The sequence below is a fragment of the Ochotona princeps genome, chromosome 1, assembly GCF_030435755.1.
Source record: "Ochotona princeps isolate mOchPri1 chromosome 1, mOchPri1.hap1, whole genome shotgun sequence".
NCBI lineage: Eukaryota > Metazoa > Chordata > Mammalia > Lagomorpha > Ochotonidae > Ochotona > Ochotona princeps.
The window spans coordinates 14,199,143-14,220,931 of record NC_080832.1 but is presented as its reverse complement, the minus strand read 5'-3'; the positions used below and the strand labels follow the sequence as shown (position 1 = coordinate 14,220,931).

Sequence of the window (21,789 nt, the reverse complement as noted above, 5' to 3'; positions counted from 1 at the left end):
TTTAAACTGCAGTTTTTCAACCTCGGGCCTCATGATGCTGCATCCACATTCTGAAGAACGAGCAGTTCGATCCCAGTGATTCAAGACAGAGACAGTAGAGGGAGGAGCTTTGGGGATTGTGTCTCTGCATGATCCCTTACAAACTGCAGCACTGTTGGAAGAAATGGCTTCTTAGTATAAGCTCACAACATTGCAAAGCTAGGTTTTATGATTTACAAGGAAAGGAGAGCTCAAGCCCAAGGGTGCCGTCTTGGATGTCCAGCAGTTTCAGAGCGGAGACACCGTTGTTTGTGCAGGAGTGTTTTCAAGAGCCTGTCACTCATGAGGCACTGTTCCAAGCTGAGTGTAGGTCAGCAGGAAATGGGAGCCAAGGGCCTGGACCTTCAAGCAGTTTCTGTTCTTCTAGGGATTAGAACATGGGGCAGCCAAGAAATGTTACAGAGGCTCAGATACAGACATGTGAGATGCAACACATCCGGTTACACGTGCTGGAAGGAGAGGATGCCTGGGAGGAGGGGCAGAGGGTCTGGAAGGCACATTCAGGGCCAGTTCCTAGGGTACGTTCTACTTGGAGCCTGGCACTGAACAGGCTCTGTGAACAGAGGGGTGCTCAGGAGGTAGTCCCAGGGACCAGGCACTTCTGTGTGCAGCTCTCTCACATTTCTAGGGGAATATTTCCCTTGGGTCCTCCTCTCCAGGCAGTGGCTCTAGAGGTCCTGGGGTACCATGTGTTCCAGCCCATCTGACAGTTTCCCCCTTTGGATCCTGGCTGTGACACTGTCACCCTCACTCCTGGACAAGTATCCACTTTTTTCACATCCACCACACCCAATGATTCTGCTGTGAAGAGGTGCATGCTTCTCTGCCCACCCCAGGATGCACAGGCACCCTCAGGTCCCTTCCTTAGGTGCCTGCCTGCGTGGAGACTTCTGGAAGCCTGGAGCACAGCGCACTCTTGAGCAGGTGCTCAAGCCTGCAGATGGAGCATCAAGGCAGCAGGTTCCAACAGTGACGAATGTTAAGGGAGTTCAGGTCGCAGGATGGGGGAGAGACACTCCAGATGGAAAGAAAGAGATTTGAACAGATACTTCTCAAAGGAGATAAACACAAAAGGAATCTTTTTTCTTAAAATTTGTTTATTCACTTGAAAGAGTTACAGAGAGAGGGAGAGTCAGAGAGATCTCCCATCCATTGGCCATTTCACTCCTCAAATGGCCAAAGCAGCCAGGACTGGTCCAGTCCAAAGCCAGGAAGCAGGAGCCAGGAGCTTCATGTGGGTTTCTGATGTGGTTTCAGGGGCTCAAGCTTGTGGGCCATCTTCTGCTACTTTCCAAGGTGCGTTTGAAGGAAGCTGGATCAGAAATGGAGCAGCAAGGTCTTGAACCACTGCCCATATGGGATGCAAGCCCCATCAGAGGGATTCTAAAGGACCTGGCACTATAGTGGCTTACGTCCTCACCTTGCACACGCCAGGATCCCATACGGGTGCTGGTTCATGTCCTGGCAGCCCCACTTCTGCTTCAGTTCCCTGCTTGTGGCCTGGGAAGGCAGTAGAGGATGGCCCAAAGCCATAGGACCCTGCACCCAGGTGGGAGACTTGGGAGAAGCTCTTCACTCCTGGCTTTGGATTATTCAGCTCTAGCCCTTACAGCCACGTAGGGAGCGAACCAGTGGACAAAAGATCTTTCTGTCTCTCCTTCTCTCTGTAAATCTGACTTTCCAATTTAAGAAAAAAAGGATTCTAAGGGCTTAATTATAAGACTTTAATTCACTTTCTTCCATGGAGATGTATTTTGTTGTTTAACTGTATGAGTTGTATGATCTGAGGGTTGTCTCCTTAATTTCTGTGACATGTTTGGGGGCTGTTCACGTAACCTCTTTGGGAGTCAGGCTGGAGGGAAAATGCTGGCCCGTTTGCTGATCCCTGCGGCAAGGCACTTCCCAGAAGGACACTGTCCAGCTGTCTCAGAAACTGAACTTCAGATGTGCAGAAAGGGGTCTGGTGACATGATTACGAAGCATTAAGCCACCATCTGCGACATCACCCCGTGGTGTGAGTCCAGGTTTCTCCACTTCTGATCTGACTGCCTGCCAGTGGCCTGGAAAAGCAGCAAAAGGTGGCTCGAGTGCTTGGGCCTCTGCCACGCACATGGGAGACCCAGATGAAACTCCTAGCTTCCGCCTGGCCCAGTCCCAGTCTTTACAGCCATTTGGGGAGTGAATCAGTGGATGGAAGATTGTGTATGTGTCTATCGCTATCTGTAGCTCCGATTTCCAAATAAACAAATAAAAATTCCCTCACAGGGAAGTCAGGCTGGGAGGAGCTCTCTAACGAAGGAGGTCCCTTCGCTGTGCCTTATTTAGAGGTGGCCATTGGAAGGGTGACAGATACCCTGGCAGGGAGCTGAACATCCAGGCAAGAAGAAACTCCTTTTGCCAATCACTTATTATTCACTCACATATTTCTTTATCTACTCACCTTGTACAGAAATATAGAGACCTCTCATCTACTGATTTACTCCTCAGAAGGCTACCAGGGCTCAACTGGACAAGGTGAAAGCAGGGGGAAGCCACAACTCCATCCAGGTCTCCCAAATGTATGGCAGGTGCCGAGGTACTTGTGCCATCACTTGCTGCTTCCTAGGGTGCACATTAGCAAGAAACTGGACTTAGGAATGGAGCTGGACTGGAACTTGGACATTCTGATGTAGGATGTTGGATCCCAAGTGTTGTGCTAATCCCTGCCTCAAACAACCACCCAGGAATTCTTTTGTCTTAGAGTTCAGATGCCGACCCGTAGAAATAGAACACGGATATACAGGGTGAACGCCGCACAAAGACGCCCCAGCGGGATGGAACCAGACCTAAAATCTCAATCTGTTTGCCAAGCTATGAGACCTGTACTGCCAGTCTGGGAGTAAGGAGCTCCTTGCTTCGAAGCCCCCAAGTGCATGGGACTACCCTGCCTGATACAGAATCTTTCCTGACTCACTCACCCAAAGGGACTCCTTTTTCTAATTTGCCCAGAGGAATTCCAGTCAGGATATAGCTCTGTGGCTGCCCTAGTTCTCTGAGGGCAGCTACCCTGGCACTGCTGTTTAAAATTCAGTTACTTGGCAGATGTTGGATGCATCAGTTAGGATACTGCTTGGGATCCCTGAGTCCCGTCCTAGAGTGCCTGGATTTTATCCAGCCCAGGATCCACTTCCAATTCCAATTCTCTGTGGTGTGTCCTCTGGGTGGCACAAGGTGATGGCTCGAGAAACTGGGTCCCTTCCACCCACTTTCCACCCACTTGGATTCCCGGGCTCCCAGCCCAGCCCTCGCTGTTGTGGGCATTTGAGAAGTGAGGCAACAGATAAGTATTTCTCTGTCTCTGTCTTCCCTTTCAACCTCTCTGTCCATCTCTGCCCTTCAAACAAATAATAAAATTTTTTTTTTAATTTTAAAAATGTCTTGAATACTCACATATATGCATTGCAACTTGGATAAGAATGTTGGCTTTTCCTGCAGATCCGTGGCAGTGCTAACTGAGTGTATGAGAAACAAGATTTTGGCTAAGTTCTTCCGGGAGCGTCAAGAAGCCCTGAGACATTCCCTGCCTCTGGGGTCCTATCTCCTGAAGCCAGTGCAGCGGATTCTCAAGTATCACCTTCTTTTGCACGTGAGTGGCTGCCTGCTCCAGGGCACTGCCCGGGGAGGCAGGGTCGGCTTGGGGGAAAATACCAGAAAAGAATATCAACCTATGAAGTGTGTCCCACATTCCTACCTGGCAGAGGACTAATCCATGTGGAGGACTTGGAGATATTCATCCTGTAGACCCGCAGCCGCATTGACAACAGCCAAATAACAAGATTAAGTTTAGCTTTGATTCTGATAGGAGGCAGGAGCACTACAAACTGGGTAGTGGTGGTTCTGGGCAGGGAGCTACCATCTTAATGAGCAACAGGTGATTTAAAAAAATTTTTTTAATGAGCCTCAATTTAGCAGGCATTTGGGGGGAAAGCTGTTTGACCAGTGCTGGCTATTGGCTGAAGAGAGAGGGGACACACGCCCATCGGGGAATGGCATCTGGGCAAAACTGAGTACCATATCTGGGATGTGTTTTTATGCCATAACTCAGTGCTTTCACAAAATTTAAGGAGATCTTAGACATGAAGCCATCAAGGTCTTGTTTCTTTCTTTGAAGACTTGTTTTGTTTTTATTTGAAAGAGTTTCAGATAGGAGAGAGGGAGAGAGAGAGAGGTCTTCCAACCACTGGTTCACGCCCCAGATGGTGGCAGTGGCCAGAGTTGAACTGATCTGAAGCTGGGAGCCAGAAGCTCCTTCCAATTCTCCCATGTGGGTACAGGAGCATAAGGACTTGAGCCATCCTCTGCTGCTTTCCCAGGTCATAAGCAGGAAGCTGGATTGAAAGTAGAGCAGCTAGGACGTGAACCAGTGCCCATATAGGATGCTGGCACCACAGCAGAAGCTTAGATTTCTATGCCATGGTGCCAGCCCCAAGATCTTGCTTCTTATCCACTAAGGAGACTGGTTTTAAAAATGGGTAAATTGTCTCTATCAAAGATTATTTGATAGGACTCTTCTATGGAAGTAAGAGTTGCCCTGCCCATGTCCAGTCCTGTAAAGTGTCCATGTTTACTGTAGCTCAGTGGCCCTCAGTATAAATAGACAGTGATTTTGAATTAATTTTATGGAATTTTAATTCAGAGCTGTGTCGACATGCTCATCATGTGTGGGGACTTCGTGTGCTTAAGCATTCCATGTTTCTAACCTGATTAACCCTCTACGTTTGTTCAGTTGACACACATGTATGAACTTTTTCAGTTCAGCTTTACTAGAATTTGCTTTGCTTTGCCTGCTTGCCTGGGTGACTCATGCTTGGAGAATGTTGCATTCTGTGAAGCCACACGAGAGATATTCTTTAATCGAAAATTAAATGGAGCTAATGACTTCTTGGGAGGGTAGAATTCATTTGCTAGATTAGTATCCAAAGCATCCCTAAGTCAATAGCAGCTGTCCTGGGACAAATGACGGCTGAACTCTGGGAATATGGCTTCTGAGACAGTGGGGTGTCCCACCATTATCTAATTGTGGTCTTCAAGAAAATAGGGTGGTCACCAGTCCAAAGTCGAAGATCTCAGGCTGTTGACCCTGGACAGGGAATAGGAAAAAGAGCTTTTACACTCTCTGCTAAGACCTGGCAACAGAGACAAAGGGGAAGAAGAGTGGCTGGGTTCATCCAAAACTAACTTCTGGTCACTTTTCAAGTGTTTTTGCTTTTCTGATTGACTTACACAGTTCCCTCCACGTTGTATGCATCATTTCAGACTTGGAAAACCACCATGAAAATCCCAATAAGATATCTTCTCTCTGTCTCAATCCATGAATTTTTTAAAAAAGATTTATTTATTTTTATTTGGAAGTCAGATATACAGAGAGGAGGAGAGACAGAGAGGAAGATCTTCCATCCACTGATTCACTCCCCAAGTGGCTGCAACGGCAAGAACTGAGCCAGTCCGGAGCCTGGAGCCAGGCGCCTCCTCTGGGTCTCCCACACAGGTGTAGGGTCCCAAGGTTTTGGGCCATCCTTGACTGCTTTCCCAGGCGACAGTCAGGGAACTGGATGGGAAGCAGGGCCGCTGGGATTAGAAGCAGCATCCATATGGGATCTGGGAATGTGCAAGGCAAGAACTTTAGTCACTAGGCTACCATACCAGGCCCCTCAGTCCATGTATTGATAAGCAGAATTCCTTCATAAACTTAAATGAGGAAATACTATTTTTAGAAACTTGCTCTTAATCTTGCACCTACCTGAAGGTTGCGCTTTTTAGCGGTTTCTTGGGGGGATTTTTTAAAAGCTGAGTTTAAATATGGAAAGAAAAATGTGAATTCTTGTCTGAGCACTCAGTACAGATTTACAAAGTGTTACTATAAGGTTGATGAAATTGATCTTCCTAAATTGTTGTGTTGCTTCAGCTGTTCCCCTGAGCGAGCTGGTGATGGATGGCAAATGTCACTGCAGTGATCTGATGTTCATTTTTGCATACTGCCTTAGATGCTTGCCTGGCATTACTGTTAGTCTTGTTTTTACAAAGAGAGTTTCAGTGTGATAAGCGGGTATTCACCACCACTCTGCTAGGACCTGGGGGAGAAGATAAAGAACCAAAAAGAAAGTAGCAGTCTCTCTCCATCTTCTTTTGAAGAGTTGGGACAGAGATCATGTCACCCTCTCTCCTCCCTGGGCCTGTGGGACCGGAGTGCTGGGGTCACGCTCCACACGGCTGACTTCTCACGCTCAGAGGACTGGGTATACAGCCACGTGATCTGTCTCGGCGCACCAAAGGGCCGTCTTGCTGAGCTTCATATGGAGGCTAAAACCTTGACAACGAGAAAATGCACCTGCTATAAAGACTTAAAAAACAGATGTGGGGCCCGGCGGCGTGGCCTAGCGGTTTAAGTCCTCGCCTTGAAAGCCCCGGGATCCCATATGGGCGCCGGTTCTAATCCCGGCAGCTCCACTTCCCATCCAGCTCCCTGCTTGTGGCCTGGGAAAGCAGTCAAGGACGGCCCGGTGCATTGGGACCGTGAACCCGCGTGGGAGACCCGGAAGAGATTCCAGGTTCCCGGCATCGGATCGGCACGCACCGGCCGTTGCGGCTCACTTGGGGAGTGAATCATCGGACGGAAGATCTTCCTCTCTGTATATCTGACTTTGTAATAAAATAAATAAATCTTAAAAAAAAAAAACAGATGTGTACTGTACTTCTTACTCTTACATATTATCTGTGAGACATTTTTAATTCTGTGGAAGACAAAATATGGTGTTTTTTAATAAGAATCAGAATTACAACAAATCTGAAATTGTGGGTTGGAGAGCTATATGAAACGACTTCGAAAATTTTATGGCAAATGGAATCAAAAGATAAATTCATTTGAGTGCAAAGAAAATTTGAAATCTATGCATAGTTTCTTCCTAGTATAAATTATACATGAAGTATTTGAAGACCCCTCGTGTTATATTGAATACCAGGAAGATCTCAACGCTGAGCTATAAAAGCAATTTCCAGGGAGCTGGAGTTGGGGCAGTTACGTGCCATGTCAGCATCTCAGGTGGACCCTGGTTGTTGTCCTGGCTGCAACCCTACCGCACCTGGGAAAGCAGTGGTTTATGACCCAAGTCCTTGGACTCTGCAGCCACATGGGAGACCTGGATGACATTCCAGGTTCTTGGCTTCAGCCTGGTCCTGCCCCGAGCCATTGCAGCCATTTGAGGAACAAAGCAGAAGACAGACAATTCCTCTCTTGTGCTCACTCTCTCTAACTCTGCCTTTCAAATAAATAAATATTTTAAAAGACCAATTTTCATATTTGTTATAGTAACTATAGTGTTTCTGTGAGATTTACTAGCCTGTATACATGTCTGATCCTTTTAATCCTAGAATTTTAATGTGCTTTTTATTGTTCTTACTCATATTTTTATTCCCATGTCACAATTTTACTGCAGATGTTTCTGAGCTAAATTACCTAGAAGTCTTAAAGAACGATGATAGCATATAATAACAAAACTAAAACACGAGGGTCTAGTCACTGATGTGCCATTGGCCTGAGAAAAAAAGATGGGAGGTGACCAGTTTGTTTTGTGTTGTTTCTAGGAAATAGAAAATCACCTTGACAAGGACACGGAGGGCTACGATGTGGTGCTGGACGCCATAGACACAATGCAGCGCGTGGCCTGGCACATCAATGACATGAAGCGGAAACATGAGCACGCAGTCCGGTTACAGGTGCGCCCAGGATGCCATGCCTGGCAGCACTTCAGGGGCACCAAGTTGTGGTTATTTTCTAATCAATTAGCAAGGCTGCTGAGGGTGGGCCGAAGTCTGGTCTGGCAGTTGAGTCACCCAGTCCCATAGTGCAGTGCTTGTATTAGAGTCATGATTCAACTTTAGTTTCCACCTGGCTGCTAAACGGACACCCTGTGGGAGTGAAGGCACCACTCCCATGAGACCAGTCCCCAGCTTCTGGCTTCAACCTGGCCCAGTGCGTGGCACGGTGGGAATCTGGAAAGTGAACAAGTAGGTGGAAACTCTGTTCTCAAATAAATAAATGGGGTGGGCATTTGACCCACAGGTTGCCAATCAGGATGCCCATCACCCATATTAAAATACTTGGTTTATCTCCTGAACCCTTAACTTCCAGTCTATTTTCCTTCTAATGCCAACTCTGAGAGGCAGTGTGAACCAGCAGATGGAAAATCCTCTCTCTCTCTCTCTCTCTCTCTCTCTCTCTCTCTCTCTCTCTCTCTGTCTCCTCCTTTCCCTCCCCCTTCTTTCCCTCCCTCTCTCTGTGTCTGCCTTTCAAATAAAATGAAAATCATAAACACAAACTTAAAGAATAAATAAAAATCATGTGTGAAGATGGTTCCAGTGTCATGTATCAGTCACAAAGATCATCAGAGTTTCCCCTGAGGAAGCTCAGAGTGTCGGTGTTCGGTGTGGCCACATGAGACAACCACAGGATAACTTTTACCCTAATAATTTAGCTCATATCCCCTTCCATGACCCAAGGTAAAAATTTGTGTCTGCTATGGCTCAAATGAGTCATTGCAAATTGGTGGTTCTTGTTGAAAGTGACTTCTTTAAACAACTTGAAGGTCTTGTGAACCCCTGTTGCTCTCACGAGCTCACGCACACCCCTGTGATGCGGTGTGGCTCCTCCCTGTGAAACTACAGACAGCTCCCTGGTGGCAAGGCTGAGGCCATGACTCTGAGAGCACCAGCTCAGTTTCCTTGTGTATAACCAGTCCAGTGAGAAGCTTGCTGAGGTCCCACCCGGCACCAACAGCATAAACCTCAGATTCCTGGGAACTCTTAGTAGATGCTGGGCCATTCATTGTGTACTGGGCACCTCAAAAGATGTGACATTTAAAGAACAGAGGCTGTACGTGGGCCAGAGGCTAGTCCTGGGCTTCTGGTCATCCCTAGATCGGGACAGAAAAAGCCTGGAGTGATTCAATGCTGTGCAGCGTGTCCTTGCCTAACTTACAAGAAAAAAACAGACTACTTGGCTTATAAGTCAGAACAAACTCTAGGTTTCACATCCGGGCAGCAGGAGTGTGGCATGATGCCCCTGTCAAAAATCAGTATCTCTCTCTCTTTCTCCTCCACTCCCTACTCTGTCTCTCCGTCTCTACCCCTCAAATTGAAATTGTATGTGTGTGTGCAGGTGCATGCATAATTTTAAGAGAGAGTAGGAACTGGCATTTGGCCTGGCAACTCAGATGCTGAATGAGGTGCCTGGGCCCCACGTTGGAGTGTCTGCATTGTCTGTACAGCTCTGGCTCCTGGCTACAGCCTCCTGCTAACACAGACCTAGCAGGCAGTAGTCATGGTTCAAGTAATTGAGTTCCTGCCACCCATGTGAGAGATGTGGACTGAGTTCCCAGGGCCAGGTGTCCACCCTGCTTGGCTTCGGCTGCTATAAAATTTGGGAGAATGAGCCAGCAATTGAAACTCCCCCCACCTTTGTCATTGCTTCTCAAAGTAAAAATGTATATGAAGCATATATATTTTGTACTTAGAGACGAGATGGCGTTCTGATCTTCCAGGCTGTGTCTCAATTTTGCAGCGTTGCAGACGCGACATCGGACGTCTGTCGCTCACTTGGGAATGGCGGGGTGACTGGTCGCTGTGCCCTGGGACTTTGCTCAGCATTCTGCAGAGCTCAGGACAGACTCCGGCTCCAGTTCATCTCTGTTCCTCTTCACTTCTGTTTTCTACCAATGCAGTGTTTGGTGAATTCCTTAACTAAGAGGGGCTTGTAAATATTTTCATTTTTCAACGAACATTATAGAATGAAGTTTCTTTAAACTGTTGATATTGATACACAAAGAATCCCAGGGAAGAAGGCAGCTGCTTCTCTTCAAGGGTAGGGGCAGCCTGAGAAGTCCCCTTGTCCCAGCTTTGTACAGCTCACTGCCTGCTGGCCAGAACTGTAAAGGAACAGAAATAACGGGTTTGGCAGGTCATCCCCTTGTAGCCTAACTCCGAAGGGGTCCTGCCCATCAAGGCAGGTTTGCGTTGTAGAGCCCTGGACGCCATCAGCCACCACGGGGCTCCTCAGACTCTGTCCCAGGCCTTGGGCCACCATGCTGACCTCGCTGGCCCCTCGGCTGACCCCGCAACACTGCCCTCCTCAGGAAATCCAGAGTCTGCTCACCAACTGGAAGGGGCCGGACCTGACAAGCTACGGGGAGCTGGTGCTAGAGGGCACCTTCCGCCTGCAGCGGGCCAAGAACGAGCGGACGCTCTTCCTCCTGGACAAGCTGCTGCTCATTACCAAGAAGAGGGACGACACGTTCACCTACAAGGCGCACATCCTGGTAAGCTGGCGCTTGCGTGTGAGGGGGTGCGGGGGTGCGGGGCGCGGGCCAGGCCTGGGAACCACTCCGCGCTGGCCAGCCTCGGTCTTGCCCAGCTCCGCTCTTGTCTGTGCAGTGCGGCAACCTCATGCTGGTCGAGGTGATCCCAAAGGAGCCGCTCAGCTTCAGCGTCTTCCACTACAAGAACCCCAAGCTGCAGCACACAGTCCAGGTCAGTGGCAGGAGGGGATGCCGGGCATCGGGAACGGTCACCTGGGTACCATAGAGGCAGCAGTTGTCTGACTGTCCAAACTGACTCCTCCTCATAGGCGAAATCCCAGCAGGACAAGCGCCTCTGGGTTCTGCACCTGAAGTGGCTGATCCTGGAGAACCACTCGGCCAAGATCCCAGCCAAGGTAAGCCCACAAGGTCACAGACAGCAGCTGGGCTGCCCCATGGGGAGCAGGTGAGAGGGAGGCTAGGGAGGGCTCAGGTGTGTCAGGGGCCAGAGGTGTTGGGACTGTCACTGTTTTTCTCTTGGGGACTTTAAACAAACAAAAATAATAATAATAATGATAATGGGGGAGGAGGAACTTTAAGGAATTAAACAGTAATCGAGGATAGAGGCTTATTCAGAAGGGGACTGGGGCCCTCTTGTGAGTGAAGATGCTCCCTTGGCCGTGAAGCGGGTTGCAGGTGTGGCCACGGACTGACTGATGAAATGGCAGAGATGTGAACCAGGTACTGTGGAAAGAGTCGTGTTCAGTTCAGTGCAATTACAGCAAGGGAGGAAAAAGCCATTGCCTCATTCTTGAAGGATGAGGAATATTTTTATTGGGTGGGTGAAATGACTGTAAACATTGTGCTGCGAGAGTGGCATAAACAGAGATGAGAAGCAGTGAACAGGTGCATGGCCCACAGCTGGGGCCTGGGCAGGCAGGCTGCATTCTCAGGATGTGGGATGGGGAGGAAGGCCATTGCACTTGGCGGGGGAGGCTGTGTGGAGGGCCCCAGGTGCACACAGAGAAGAGTTTGGTCTCGTGGTTTTGGAGGCCAAGGATGGGGATGGTGTGACATGTAAGTTGTGGGAGAGAAGTTGTGGAGGCTGGACAAGAATTAGTAAAACAACACAGTGGTCTGGAAGATAGATAAGGACCCAATCCATGGAGACCCAGTGTAACAGGGAGAAGGTGCAAGGCAGGTCACTGAGGTAAAGGGGACGGGGTGGTGTCCCCAGGGAGGCAGGGTAAGTCGGGACTTGGGGTATGGTGACGTGGGGGAGGAACAGGTTGGACGAGAGTAAGAGCAGGTGCGGCTGCTTCACTCATCCTCGTGCTGGGTGGGGCAGCGACAGGTGGAAAGTCAAGTTCTGTAAGCTGAGGAGCAGGAAGGCCCCCTCCCTAGAGATGGTCACTGAGGCCCTGAGCATTGACAGGAGGACCCACAAGAATGTGCAAACGGAAGAAAGCGCTTGCGAAGCCCAGCCCCTGAGTGAAGTACAGGGGCGAGGGTAGCATGGAATAGAGCCAAGGTAAATCATGGCCAAGGGGTCACAGGAGAACCAGCCAGAGAGGGGAGCTGAGCTCGCCAAGGTGGGTGGAGGCCTCAGCTATAGGGAGCAGAGAAGCCATCCAGAGTGCGCCGGGACTCCAGAAAGATGACAAAGGAAAGGGATATGTTAGATGTGGCAGGCGAGAGATGGGGGGCCGGTGGGTGCGAGTTGAGAGACAAGAGGACAGGGAGAAGAAGTCAAGTGTAGCAAAGTTCAGAAGAGGGAAAAGGTGGTAGCCTAGGAAAAGGTGAATTTGGAGCAGAGTGTGTGCCCTGAGCGGGTAGCGGGCAGGGGAAGGGGAGCCAGAGATGGGCAGGGCAGGGCAGGGCAGCAATGCTTGCTGGAGAGACCTGGGCAAGTGTATGCAAATGGGATCCAAAGCCCAGAGCCAGAGGAGATGGGAGAGGACAGTAGATGCTGGGGTGGACTTGAGGGAGGGGAAAGGGTTGGGCTCACTAAGGCAGGTGGCAGCGTCCTCTGTGACTGAGTGGGCAGAGTCAGGAGGGAAGCAGGCCTGACCTAAGATGCCATGTACCATCTGTGGAAGGCACTGCAGATCCAGCTGCAGCAGGTTGAGGGGTTGGGAGGAGTGGTCATTTTACAGCTTGCTCAGCCACTTAGCCACTGCTGGACAGGACCTCGGCGCCCGTGGGTTCCTCTGGGCTGCAGGTGGCAGAGCAAGCTCAAGGCACAGGGAAAGAACTGATGGATCCTGATGGCTGAGCTGAGTGGGGCAGGAGATGTTTGCCTCAGTGCATGGGTGGAAAGAAAGCCTTGCCGGAGACAGAGCAGGAGAGATGAGACGGTAGGGCTCTGTAACAGTAGAGGGGACACCTGGAGGCCTGCCCACCTGCCTGTGTGTGCGCTTGGCACCTATAGAGTGCTCAGTCCTGGAGCTGATTCTGTATGCCATATGGCTGGTGAGGTGGTCCCTGAATGGCCGAGAAGCAAGGCAAAGCAGAGAGGGGGCTGTAAGCCTGAGAGCAGGAGGCCAAGGACTCCTGAGCAAGAACAGAGGCCCTTAAGCCCTCCATCTGCTCTGGAAACGCATCTGAAGCTTGCCCTCGGGGCTGGCAGCCATGCCCTTGTGCTCAGGAAATGAATGTACACAGGTGTGACCTTAGCCTCAAGGAGCCCGAGTCTCCTCGGGACGTTGGGAGGTGCAGGGGAGCCTGAGCAAAATGGTGACCGCATCTTCCTTGTGGTGAGTCATTCGGGCTCTGGCCCTAGGCCTGAGCTGTGGCCAGGTGTCCTGGACAGGCCCCGCCTAGTGTCTGCCTGGCTCCTGGGAAGTCACAGCTGCTCAAGAGGTTCTGAGAAGCAGCAGCCATTACGAAGGGACACCAGCTCATGTCGCTGTCCTGCCCCCCTCCCCGCCACGATGTGTGAGCGTCCCTGGCACTGTCCCCCTTTGGTCCAGGATGCCCTTTGTGGCTACAGCATGCTGCGTGCATACACACTGGGTCACGTGCTGGAGACTCGTATTCCACTCTCAGCAAACCACCTGATGAAGTTCATCTTCCCCTTTCCATTTTGGTTTAGAAAGGACGCACGCAGAGAGGCCAGAGAGATGGCCATGTTCAGATGGGTACACGACCAAGCTACATCTGGCTGGCTCCAGGGAGCATCTTGGCCCTGCTGACCGCACAGACTAGCCAACTCTCCTTTTCTGAACTCTCCATTATCATATCCTGATACTCTTCCCTGTTATTTGAACAGGACTGAGTTGATCCTTTCACGTATTTCCTCAAGCACTTGCTCTAATTATTTTCTTAAAGCTCTCAAAAAACAGTCCTCTGGAATAGAAATAGATGCATAGTGGGAAATTTTAACCACCAAAAGTATCACCCATTGCATCCTCCCCACAAGGCTGTTGGAAATTTATTCAACCAAACTGGTTCCTCCTAACCACAGTTGTTCCACTCCATGATGGTCCTTTACTGACACCTACTGGACATGTTGGGAATCACACTTTTTAAAGTGTCCAGACTAAAAATACTAAGTTCTTGATATACCAAAAATACCAAGTCAGAGGTTCAGATCTAAGCTAGCCACGTTGACTGTTGATATGTAGGCTATGAATGAACTGAGAGTAAAGGCAAAAGTATTTTTGAATTTGGTAATATTAGCATGGTTCTGGAATTGCTCGTCTCAGAAATGGAATTAACGTCTGTGTTTGAAATTAATTGCAGTCTGTGTAGTTGAAGATATTACCAGTGTAACTAAAACCTAAGCATTTACTTTCTTGAAATGTAGGTATCTGTTTTGAGGCTTCCTTTTCCTCCATCGCTTTTTAAACCAAATATGATTTCTGCATAAAATGACAGTAAAATTACTGTTGAAGCGATTTTTAGAATGGTGTTTGTGGGTTAAGTTACACTGTCCTTGCAAAATGAAAAATAACAGTTAAGAGTCAAGAAGGACTCCACCAACCATTTTTTTCCTTCCTGGAACCCTCGGATAAATTAGCTCATGTGAGGGCCATTCATTTACCCTGGTATGTCTTCTGAACCATAGTAACTTATATCAATAATAAAAACAGCCAGCCCGAGGCAGCAGAACCTTGAAGGATGGAGTTTGGGTGGGGAAAGTAAGAGGGGCTGGGGAAGAGAGGTCACGTGTGTTGGATGTAGGTGTGGGTGGGGCAGAAGGTAACTGCCAACCATTTGGACCTAGTAGGCAGATGCCGCTGTCCCATCCTGCAACTGTGGAAGCAAACCTACATGAGCGACAACCACTGTCTGATTAAGGGCAGAACTGGCAGCAAAAAAAAAAAAAAAAAAAAAGATCCTGCTGAACCCTGGGTAGACACCATAGCTCTTTGTCACTCTCTGGGAGGTTTCAGGGTGCCCAGAACAAGATAGCAGGAAATATGGGGAACAGGTGGCTGTTAGGAGGGAGGCAGCAGCGAGAGGGGACATCAGCTAGCCTTCTGACAGCAAGCCCTTCGTGGCTGAGAGCTCCATGTCTGCAAGTTCAGCCATCCTTGGTGGGACAGAGCTGCACCTGTGCTGGTCCCGTGGAGACGTTTCCCAAACAACAGAGAACAACAGCTGTCGGCTTGGCGTGTGTGCTGTGTCGACTGCCCTAGGTCCCCTGGAGCTGATTGGAAACCTCGCTCAGATGGTTGGGGGAAGAATGAATACTGCCCTGTTTGCTCTGAGGGACAGGAGATCCATAGGGGCTTCTAGTCCCCCTGCCAGCCTCGTGATGCCAGAGACACCCGTGTGGGTGGATTTGAGCCCCGGGAACTTGTTCTGTGGACCATGAAGTGTGAGCTGATGAGCAAGCCGATGAGGTGATTGGCACAGAGGGAGCGTGGAGAGACAGAAAGGGCTGCACCAGCTGGACCCGCCGGGCGTCGGGCGTCTCCGTAGAGGCTGAGTGCAGTGTGCCTTCAGGCTGGTGCTGTTGCCGGGAGTCTTCGTCCCCCATTTCTTCTCCCCTCCCCCCTCTGCTGGGAAGATCTCGGTGGGGGAGTTCTGGATGTGGAATTACAAGCCCTTACCGACAACACTGACCAACCACCTAGGTCCTTATCTGTGGGAGAAGCACGTGACTCCTTCAGCCCAGTGGCTACGACCTTGTTGAGCCAGCTGTCCTGCGCCCTCAATTCAGTGATTTCCCTGTGATGAGGGACAGGCAAGGACACCCTGGGCAAGCAGAGGCAAACAAGAGACCAGGTGTTGCTTTCAGCACGTTTCCTCATTTCGTTGCACATACGTGTGTTATCTGCTCATCTTCTTTAGCCCCTCTTACACACGTAGGCTAAGATCTGTCCAGTTGTCCTAACGATATAGGGCAGGGGCTGGTGTAGAGATGCCAGGATCTGTGGCTTGAGATTTTGGCTCAGTAGACCAGGATTGGGCAGCAGTAATCTGCATGCCTTTCAATAAGCTTTCCAGTGGCTACAGATGCTCACCACGGCTTCAGAACCAACCTCCCTCCATCCTTTCCTTTCCTTCTGCTGTGCAGCCTCAGCTGTCCACGTGGGGGCGCTCATCCACCTCTCCTGCACTGTGTATTCCTTGGTTATTTAGCACTTTTTAACCCCATTTACTCAAGTGGAATAAGATGGTTCAGTCATTTAAAGAGTAAAATGAGTTAACTGCCATTGTACCCACACTTTCTCTTTTTCAGGCCAAGCAAGCAATCTTGGAAATGGACGCCATCCGTAAGTACTGATTTGGGATTTTGGTGCATTTTGGGGTCCGTCACTTTCTCCATATTAATGCTTATTTTATAAAAGTACCAACAGTAAGAAAATAGCAGCTTTAACAGGCAGCACGACCCCTTTGATCACAGCTTCTACACTGATTCTTCCCGGTGTGGCAGTCACTGATGACAGCCGCATGTTTTGTGTGTTTGGATTTGTTTGAAAGGTAGAGTAATGGAGTGGAAGGAAGAACAGTTAGAAGAAGCAAGCTTTTCCATCCACTGGTTGGCTCCGTGAATGCCCGCCTGGCCAAGTCAAAGCCAGGTGCCGCGAACTCCATCTGGGCCCCCCACATGGGTGGCAGGGCTTCAGTGATCTGGACCAACTTCCTCTGACTTCCCGGGTGCATAAGCAGGGATCTGGGTTGGAAGCAGAGTGGCTGGAGCGAGAAGCAAGACTCTAATATGGGGTGCCAGCCTCACAGGCGGTGGCTTAACCCACTCACCACAACACTAGTCTCCCATTCTGCCTCCCAGCCATCACCCCAAGCACCTTGCCTTTGAGGAGTCCTTCCTCATTTGCAGACACTACCTCCCTTCCCTCCAGCTGACCTTCTGGTAACTGCAGGGGAGAAAGCCCCAGGTCAAGTGCAAACAGGAGCACAGGCTGCGCCAAGAGCCTGGGTTCCCCATTCAGGTCCAGCAGTCCAGAGGAACAGGCAGAGTCCCGCCGCTGAGCCCCCAGCTGTGCCCTGGAGTCGTGTCTATGTCCCACAGGAAGCACTGTTGTGTTTTGGCTTCTGAAGGGGTGGCAAGGGCATGGGTGGATATGTGCCCTTTGAGAGGAGGGGTGGATGAAGGCAGAGAGGCCGAGAAGTCAGCTGCTCTCCCAGCTCCTCCATCTTGCCAGAGCGCTGGCTTATCCCTGGCTCAGAGCTGGCCGGTGAGCGGTAAGGTTCCATGAGTATCCAGGATTGCTTCCACCTGCCGGTTGGTGCCACATGTATTGCCAGGCCCAAGCAGCCCGACTCAGGGCAGTGACCATCTTTGCCAGGCGTTGAATTCCAACTGGGCGGAGTGTGAGCAGGGGAGATCCAGGCCTGCAATCGAAGGACCCCAGTTCTGGTCTTCTCTTACCTTCAGACCCTGAGTCCTGCAGTTATTCCCCCTCAAACTTTGGGGCCTATGAAGTTGACATTCAGACCTCAGAATGAAGCCACGAAGTTTCTTAACCTGAAATGTATGCACCCCGCAGTATGGGTGTGAAAACACAAACTTGAACAAAGTTGGTGAAAATTCCTTTTCATTTGATGGAAGCTAAAGCTACCATCCAACACTCGTAGAAGAAGCACTCGGAGTTGTGGGGCCAACACTGGGCTGCAGCGGGTAAAGCCACCCTGCCGGTGATGCTGGCATCCCAGATGGGTGCCGGTTCAAGTCCTGGCCGCACAGCTCCTCATCCAGCCCCCTGTTAATGGCCTGCAGAGAGTTCCAATGATGGACCTTTGTGGGAGACTAGATGGAGATTCTGGAACTTGGCTTTGGCATGGCCCAGCCCAGGCCGTTGTGATCATTTGAGGAGTGAGCCAGTGGATGGGAAATATCTTTCTCTGTTTCTCTGTCACTACTCTCTGTGTTATTCTGTCTTTCAAACCTAGAAACTTCTGAAAGAACGAAGTCATGGCACTAACAATGTCCATGGGAACTGACAGGGAACCAGTTAGGCAGCCAGGGATTGTCAGTTCCACTGTTGAGAGACAAAAGGGAGGACCTGGAGCCAACAGAAGGCAAAGGGGGAGACAGCCAGGGGTGGGACACCAGGACAGTGGCGTGGTTACATCACCAGCACCAGGAGGCCCGGTGCAAACCCTCTTGGGCTAAGGTAAGGGGGAGGGGGACATGTATCCACGTGTGAGCAGAGCAAATGAGCCGAGCATCCTCACCCATGCCTGCCCTTGTCTTACAGACCACCCTGGCTTCTGCTACAGCCCCAACGGAGAGACCCGAACATCCTGTGCTGCCAAGGACGGTGCTGCCCCCTATCGGCTGAGAAGGAAATCAGGTAAGTAGGATGCCGGCCTCCACACCCGGCCCTCCTGGACTCCTTCCAGTTGGACAGGCGTTGCTGGCCTGATTTCAGGCTCATAGTTTGCATTCTGCTGGGTGTGCTGAAACTCTGAGCTGCACTCTGTACGTCTGTTAACAGAGAAACACATCAGTCGATTGCCCAGGCTGTGTTCAGCAGCCCTTCACTGGTGCGCAGACATGTCACACTGCCAGGGTCACACACAAGGCATTTTTTGAGCCTGACGTTCCATTGCACTCCACTAAGTCTTCTCCCGTTCCTTGGGTTTAGGTTCTATTTAAGTCAGAATTTACTGAGCATTTATGTCATACCTAAAGACTACGAGCATTAGGGTAAATAACGCAGGTGATTGTAGCTACAAGGCACTTGGGATGGGAGAACCCCCCCACCAAAAAACCCGCAGAAGAAAATGGAAATGAATACCAGTCTGTTAGATTAGAGCTGGCAGAGGCTGGGTGGAAGTAAGCGATTGGAAACCAAGATGGAAGGAAGAGTGGAGAGACAGGACAATCTAGTTCTCTAGGGACAGGAGAGGATGTGTCTCAGAATGGAGTACCCTTGAAGGACTGGGCAGTGAGGAGACAGAAGGGGTATAGCAAGGGGACATGCAAAGGCCCTGGGGCCTGAGCCAGCAGATCATGGGACTGACAGCTGTGCCAGTCATTCAGCCTGGCTGGAACATGGGGTAAAGGAGTGGACAGGGTACCTACAGGGGCACACGTAGACTCTGCAGGCTAGGGAGGGGTTCGAAGCAATGAGCTCTGAGAATATGTCATGTCCAGAGCCTGGCTCCACATGGAGAGTGGCGTGGGCAGTGGGAAGCTGCCCTGACTGGTTAAGGCTGCGGCGACTGAGTAAAGCACTACAGAGTCTGCTCAGGCCTGCCGTGTGGAAACCAGGAGCAATTTGTCCTCATTGTTCCCTGGGGAAGGCAGTGTTCCTGCTAACCACGACAGGGAGCACAAATGAAGGAGTGGCTTCTGCAGGAAAATGATGGGCTGATGTTGACACTGGCTGGGTGAGCACAGTGTCTTGACGTGGAATGCGGAAGTCAGCCTCAGCATCCATGGTGGTATAGCTAAGGAAATGGCTCAAGTGGTAGATTTGGTGAAGTAGGGGGTTTGTCTTCCTGGGATGTGACTCTTGAATTCACAGCTTCACGTGGATCCTGCCACTTGGCTTCATTGCTTCCCAGCTCCTCCAAGCAGGAGGGATTTGGTGGAAAGTTCTAGAGCTCAGTGCATCTGTCAGCGAACTAATGTGTCTTTGTAGAGGAAAGAACTTTGCCTTCATTTAGCAAATGATGCTTCATTTTTTTCTCCCAGAACCGTCTTCAAGATCACATAAAGTTTTGAAAACCAGTGGTAAGTCCTGAAATGTGTGTTCTTTTACCCCTGTTGTTGTCCACTTAAGCAAACGATGAACAAAAGTAAATGCCACACTTACAAGTTTCGTGATTGTATTACATGAAGGTTAACTTCTGTAAGTAAAAGTATCCCACACAATATACAATCTGATGATACAAATATTTACAAACTCTGTCACAGGCATAGAGAGTGACATCTTAATATATAAAGAAATCTTGGCATCGAATAAAGGTCTCGTTTTAAACACAAGAGAGCCGCATACAGAAACAAATTTCCGATAGGATTTCTTTACATGATCTCTCATTTGATTAATCAGAGAAACTATACGTTTAAATGAAATGAATGGCAAGAGAAAAGCTGCGAGCCTGGCCAGGAGATGGCCTCACTAGAGCGCTGGCGGCAATGTGCATTTTTGCACTGCTTCAGGGTCCAAACTCGGTAACGCCCACTTGAACTTGAAATGTGTGTTTGCCTTTGGCCCAGCTCTTTCACCTGCATGGACATCTCCAGCCACACATGCGTAGATCCAAGTGGGCGCTGTTCTTCGCGACGTTTCTAACAGGACACTGTGTGAAGTGCTGTCCTAGCGGGAAAAGCTGAGCCCGTGTGTACCTGTGCGCACAGTGGAGTAGTCGATACTTAAAACAATGAAATACCCAACTCTTTATTAAGAGTATCTTCATATTCTGCAGGAAATATTACATTCAGACTTTATTCATTTATAAGATGCATTGCGTTTTTTATTTATGTGGAAAGCAGAGAGACTCTTCCATCCATTGGTTCAGTCCCCCAGATGGACACACAGCCAGGGCTGGGTCAGGCAAAAGGCAGGAGCTGGGTGCCTCTTCCAGGTCTCCCACCTAGGTGCAGGTGCCAGAGATCTGTGCTATCTTCTACTGCTTTTCCCAGGCACATTAACAGGAAGCTAGGTTGGAAGTGGAGCAGACAGGACTTGAACCAGTGCCCATCTGTGATGCTGGTACCAGAGGCAGAGCTTAACTTACTATGCCATAATGCTCCCTCATGCATCTTTATTTTAAAACCCAAAACGTAATCGTGTTGGGGTAGAGATAGTTTAGGATTTGGAAAGATGCGTACCCCTGGGAGCAGGATTTGTGGGGAGGGAATAACCTCATATTCTGCTAAAATGAAGCAATGGAGCAAGCTGTGAGAGTGTGTGGAAGGATGAGCTTAGCAAATTTTCTCCACCACCACTTCACTTACAACAATCCTTTGCGCGTGGCAAACGTGACTGACTGATGGATACAGGCTGCCGTCGCTCAGTTAAAACCAATAAAGCAGCTGAAAGTCGAGAGCAGCGCAGTCAGATCTTTGCAGAGTTTTCATTGTGTGGGGCACGTGCATTATTTTAGGGAGCATGTCATTTCTCTTGGGAGTTTTTGAAACATAATTGTGCTAGGCTTCGTTCTAGGCATTCAGGAGAGCATCTGAACCTCGGATGCATGGAGAAACATACTAGGGGACTTCTAAAAGTCCATGGACGGTTGGAGTCAAAGGGCAGAGCTAATATCATACAAAAAAATGTTGAAATCCGTGCGTCGTTGTTTCATGACATGCATGATCCCGCGAGCTTTCGGAGGATGCCTATATCATGTAGGAAATCATAGAGTATAAACAGAAGATTCTGTACTCAGCTGGTTAGTATTCAGTCATTATTTGTAAATTCTCTTAAAAAAGTGCTTACCTACAGATGAGATACAGTTTTAATTCTCAATCTGAAAAACAATCTTTTCTTTTTCAGAAACGGCACAAGATATGCAAAAGGTAAGTCCGGCCACATCTCCTACTCAGCTTTACTCATCATTTGTAAGCACCCTAACCTGGCTCATCCCTCAGCTGACTACTAAGCAGATGGAATTATCCTGCATTTAGAAAATGGTATGTTTAGGAAAAGTGCCTGCCCTCTGAGTTATTTACATTTCCCTTGAGTGAGGGCTTACGCCTTCCTGCTCTCCCCACCCCCGCCTCCTCCCTGTTCATGTTTTAGCTTAGCCAAGGGTACCTTAGGAGCTGGGGCCTTAGCTGAGGATGCGTAATGCCTGCACACTACAAGTGATCCAGAGATCTAACTTGCATTGGGCCTCCACTCCTACAAGATCAAGGTCTTCGCCTTCTGAGCGCAGTTCCCTTCTTGTAGTATTGGCCTTCAAGGGCAAGGATCAGAGCTGCCACCTCAGGATCCAGCCCTACTGCTGGTGTACAAGGTGTGATGAGATGGGAGGAAATGACACCTTGCTATGC

General features: G+C 49.6%; 1 protein-coding gene across 1 annotated transcript in view; it reads left to right on the top strand.

Annotated features, from left to right (window-relative positions):
* PLEKHG1 (pleckstrin homology and RhoGEF domain containing G1) overlaps window positions 1-21,789 on the top strand; it is a 211,655-nt gene that overhangs the window by 178,079 nt on the left and 11,787 nt on the right. Inside the window, exons 7-15 of the mRNA XM_004598357.3 lie at window positions 3,514-3,664; window positions 7,660-7,791; window positions 10,206-10,388; window positions 10,504-10,599; window positions 10,697-10,783; window positions 16,060-16,093; window positions 18,041-18,136; window positions 19,486-19,524; window positions 21,290-21,312. Coding sequence (XP_004598414.2) covers window positions 3,514-3,664; window positions 7,660-7,791; window positions 10,206-10,388; window positions 10,504-10,599; window positions 10,697-10,783; window positions 16,060-16,093; window positions 18,041-18,136; window positions 19,486-19,524; window positions 21,290-21,312 — 841 coding nt within the window. The remainder of the gene's footprint in view (window positions 1-3,513; window positions 3,665-7,659; window positions 7,792-10,205; window positions 10,389-10,503; window positions 10,600-10,696; window positions 10,784-16,059; window positions 16,094-18,040; window positions 18,137-19,485; window positions 19,525-21,289; window positions 21,313-21,789) is intronic.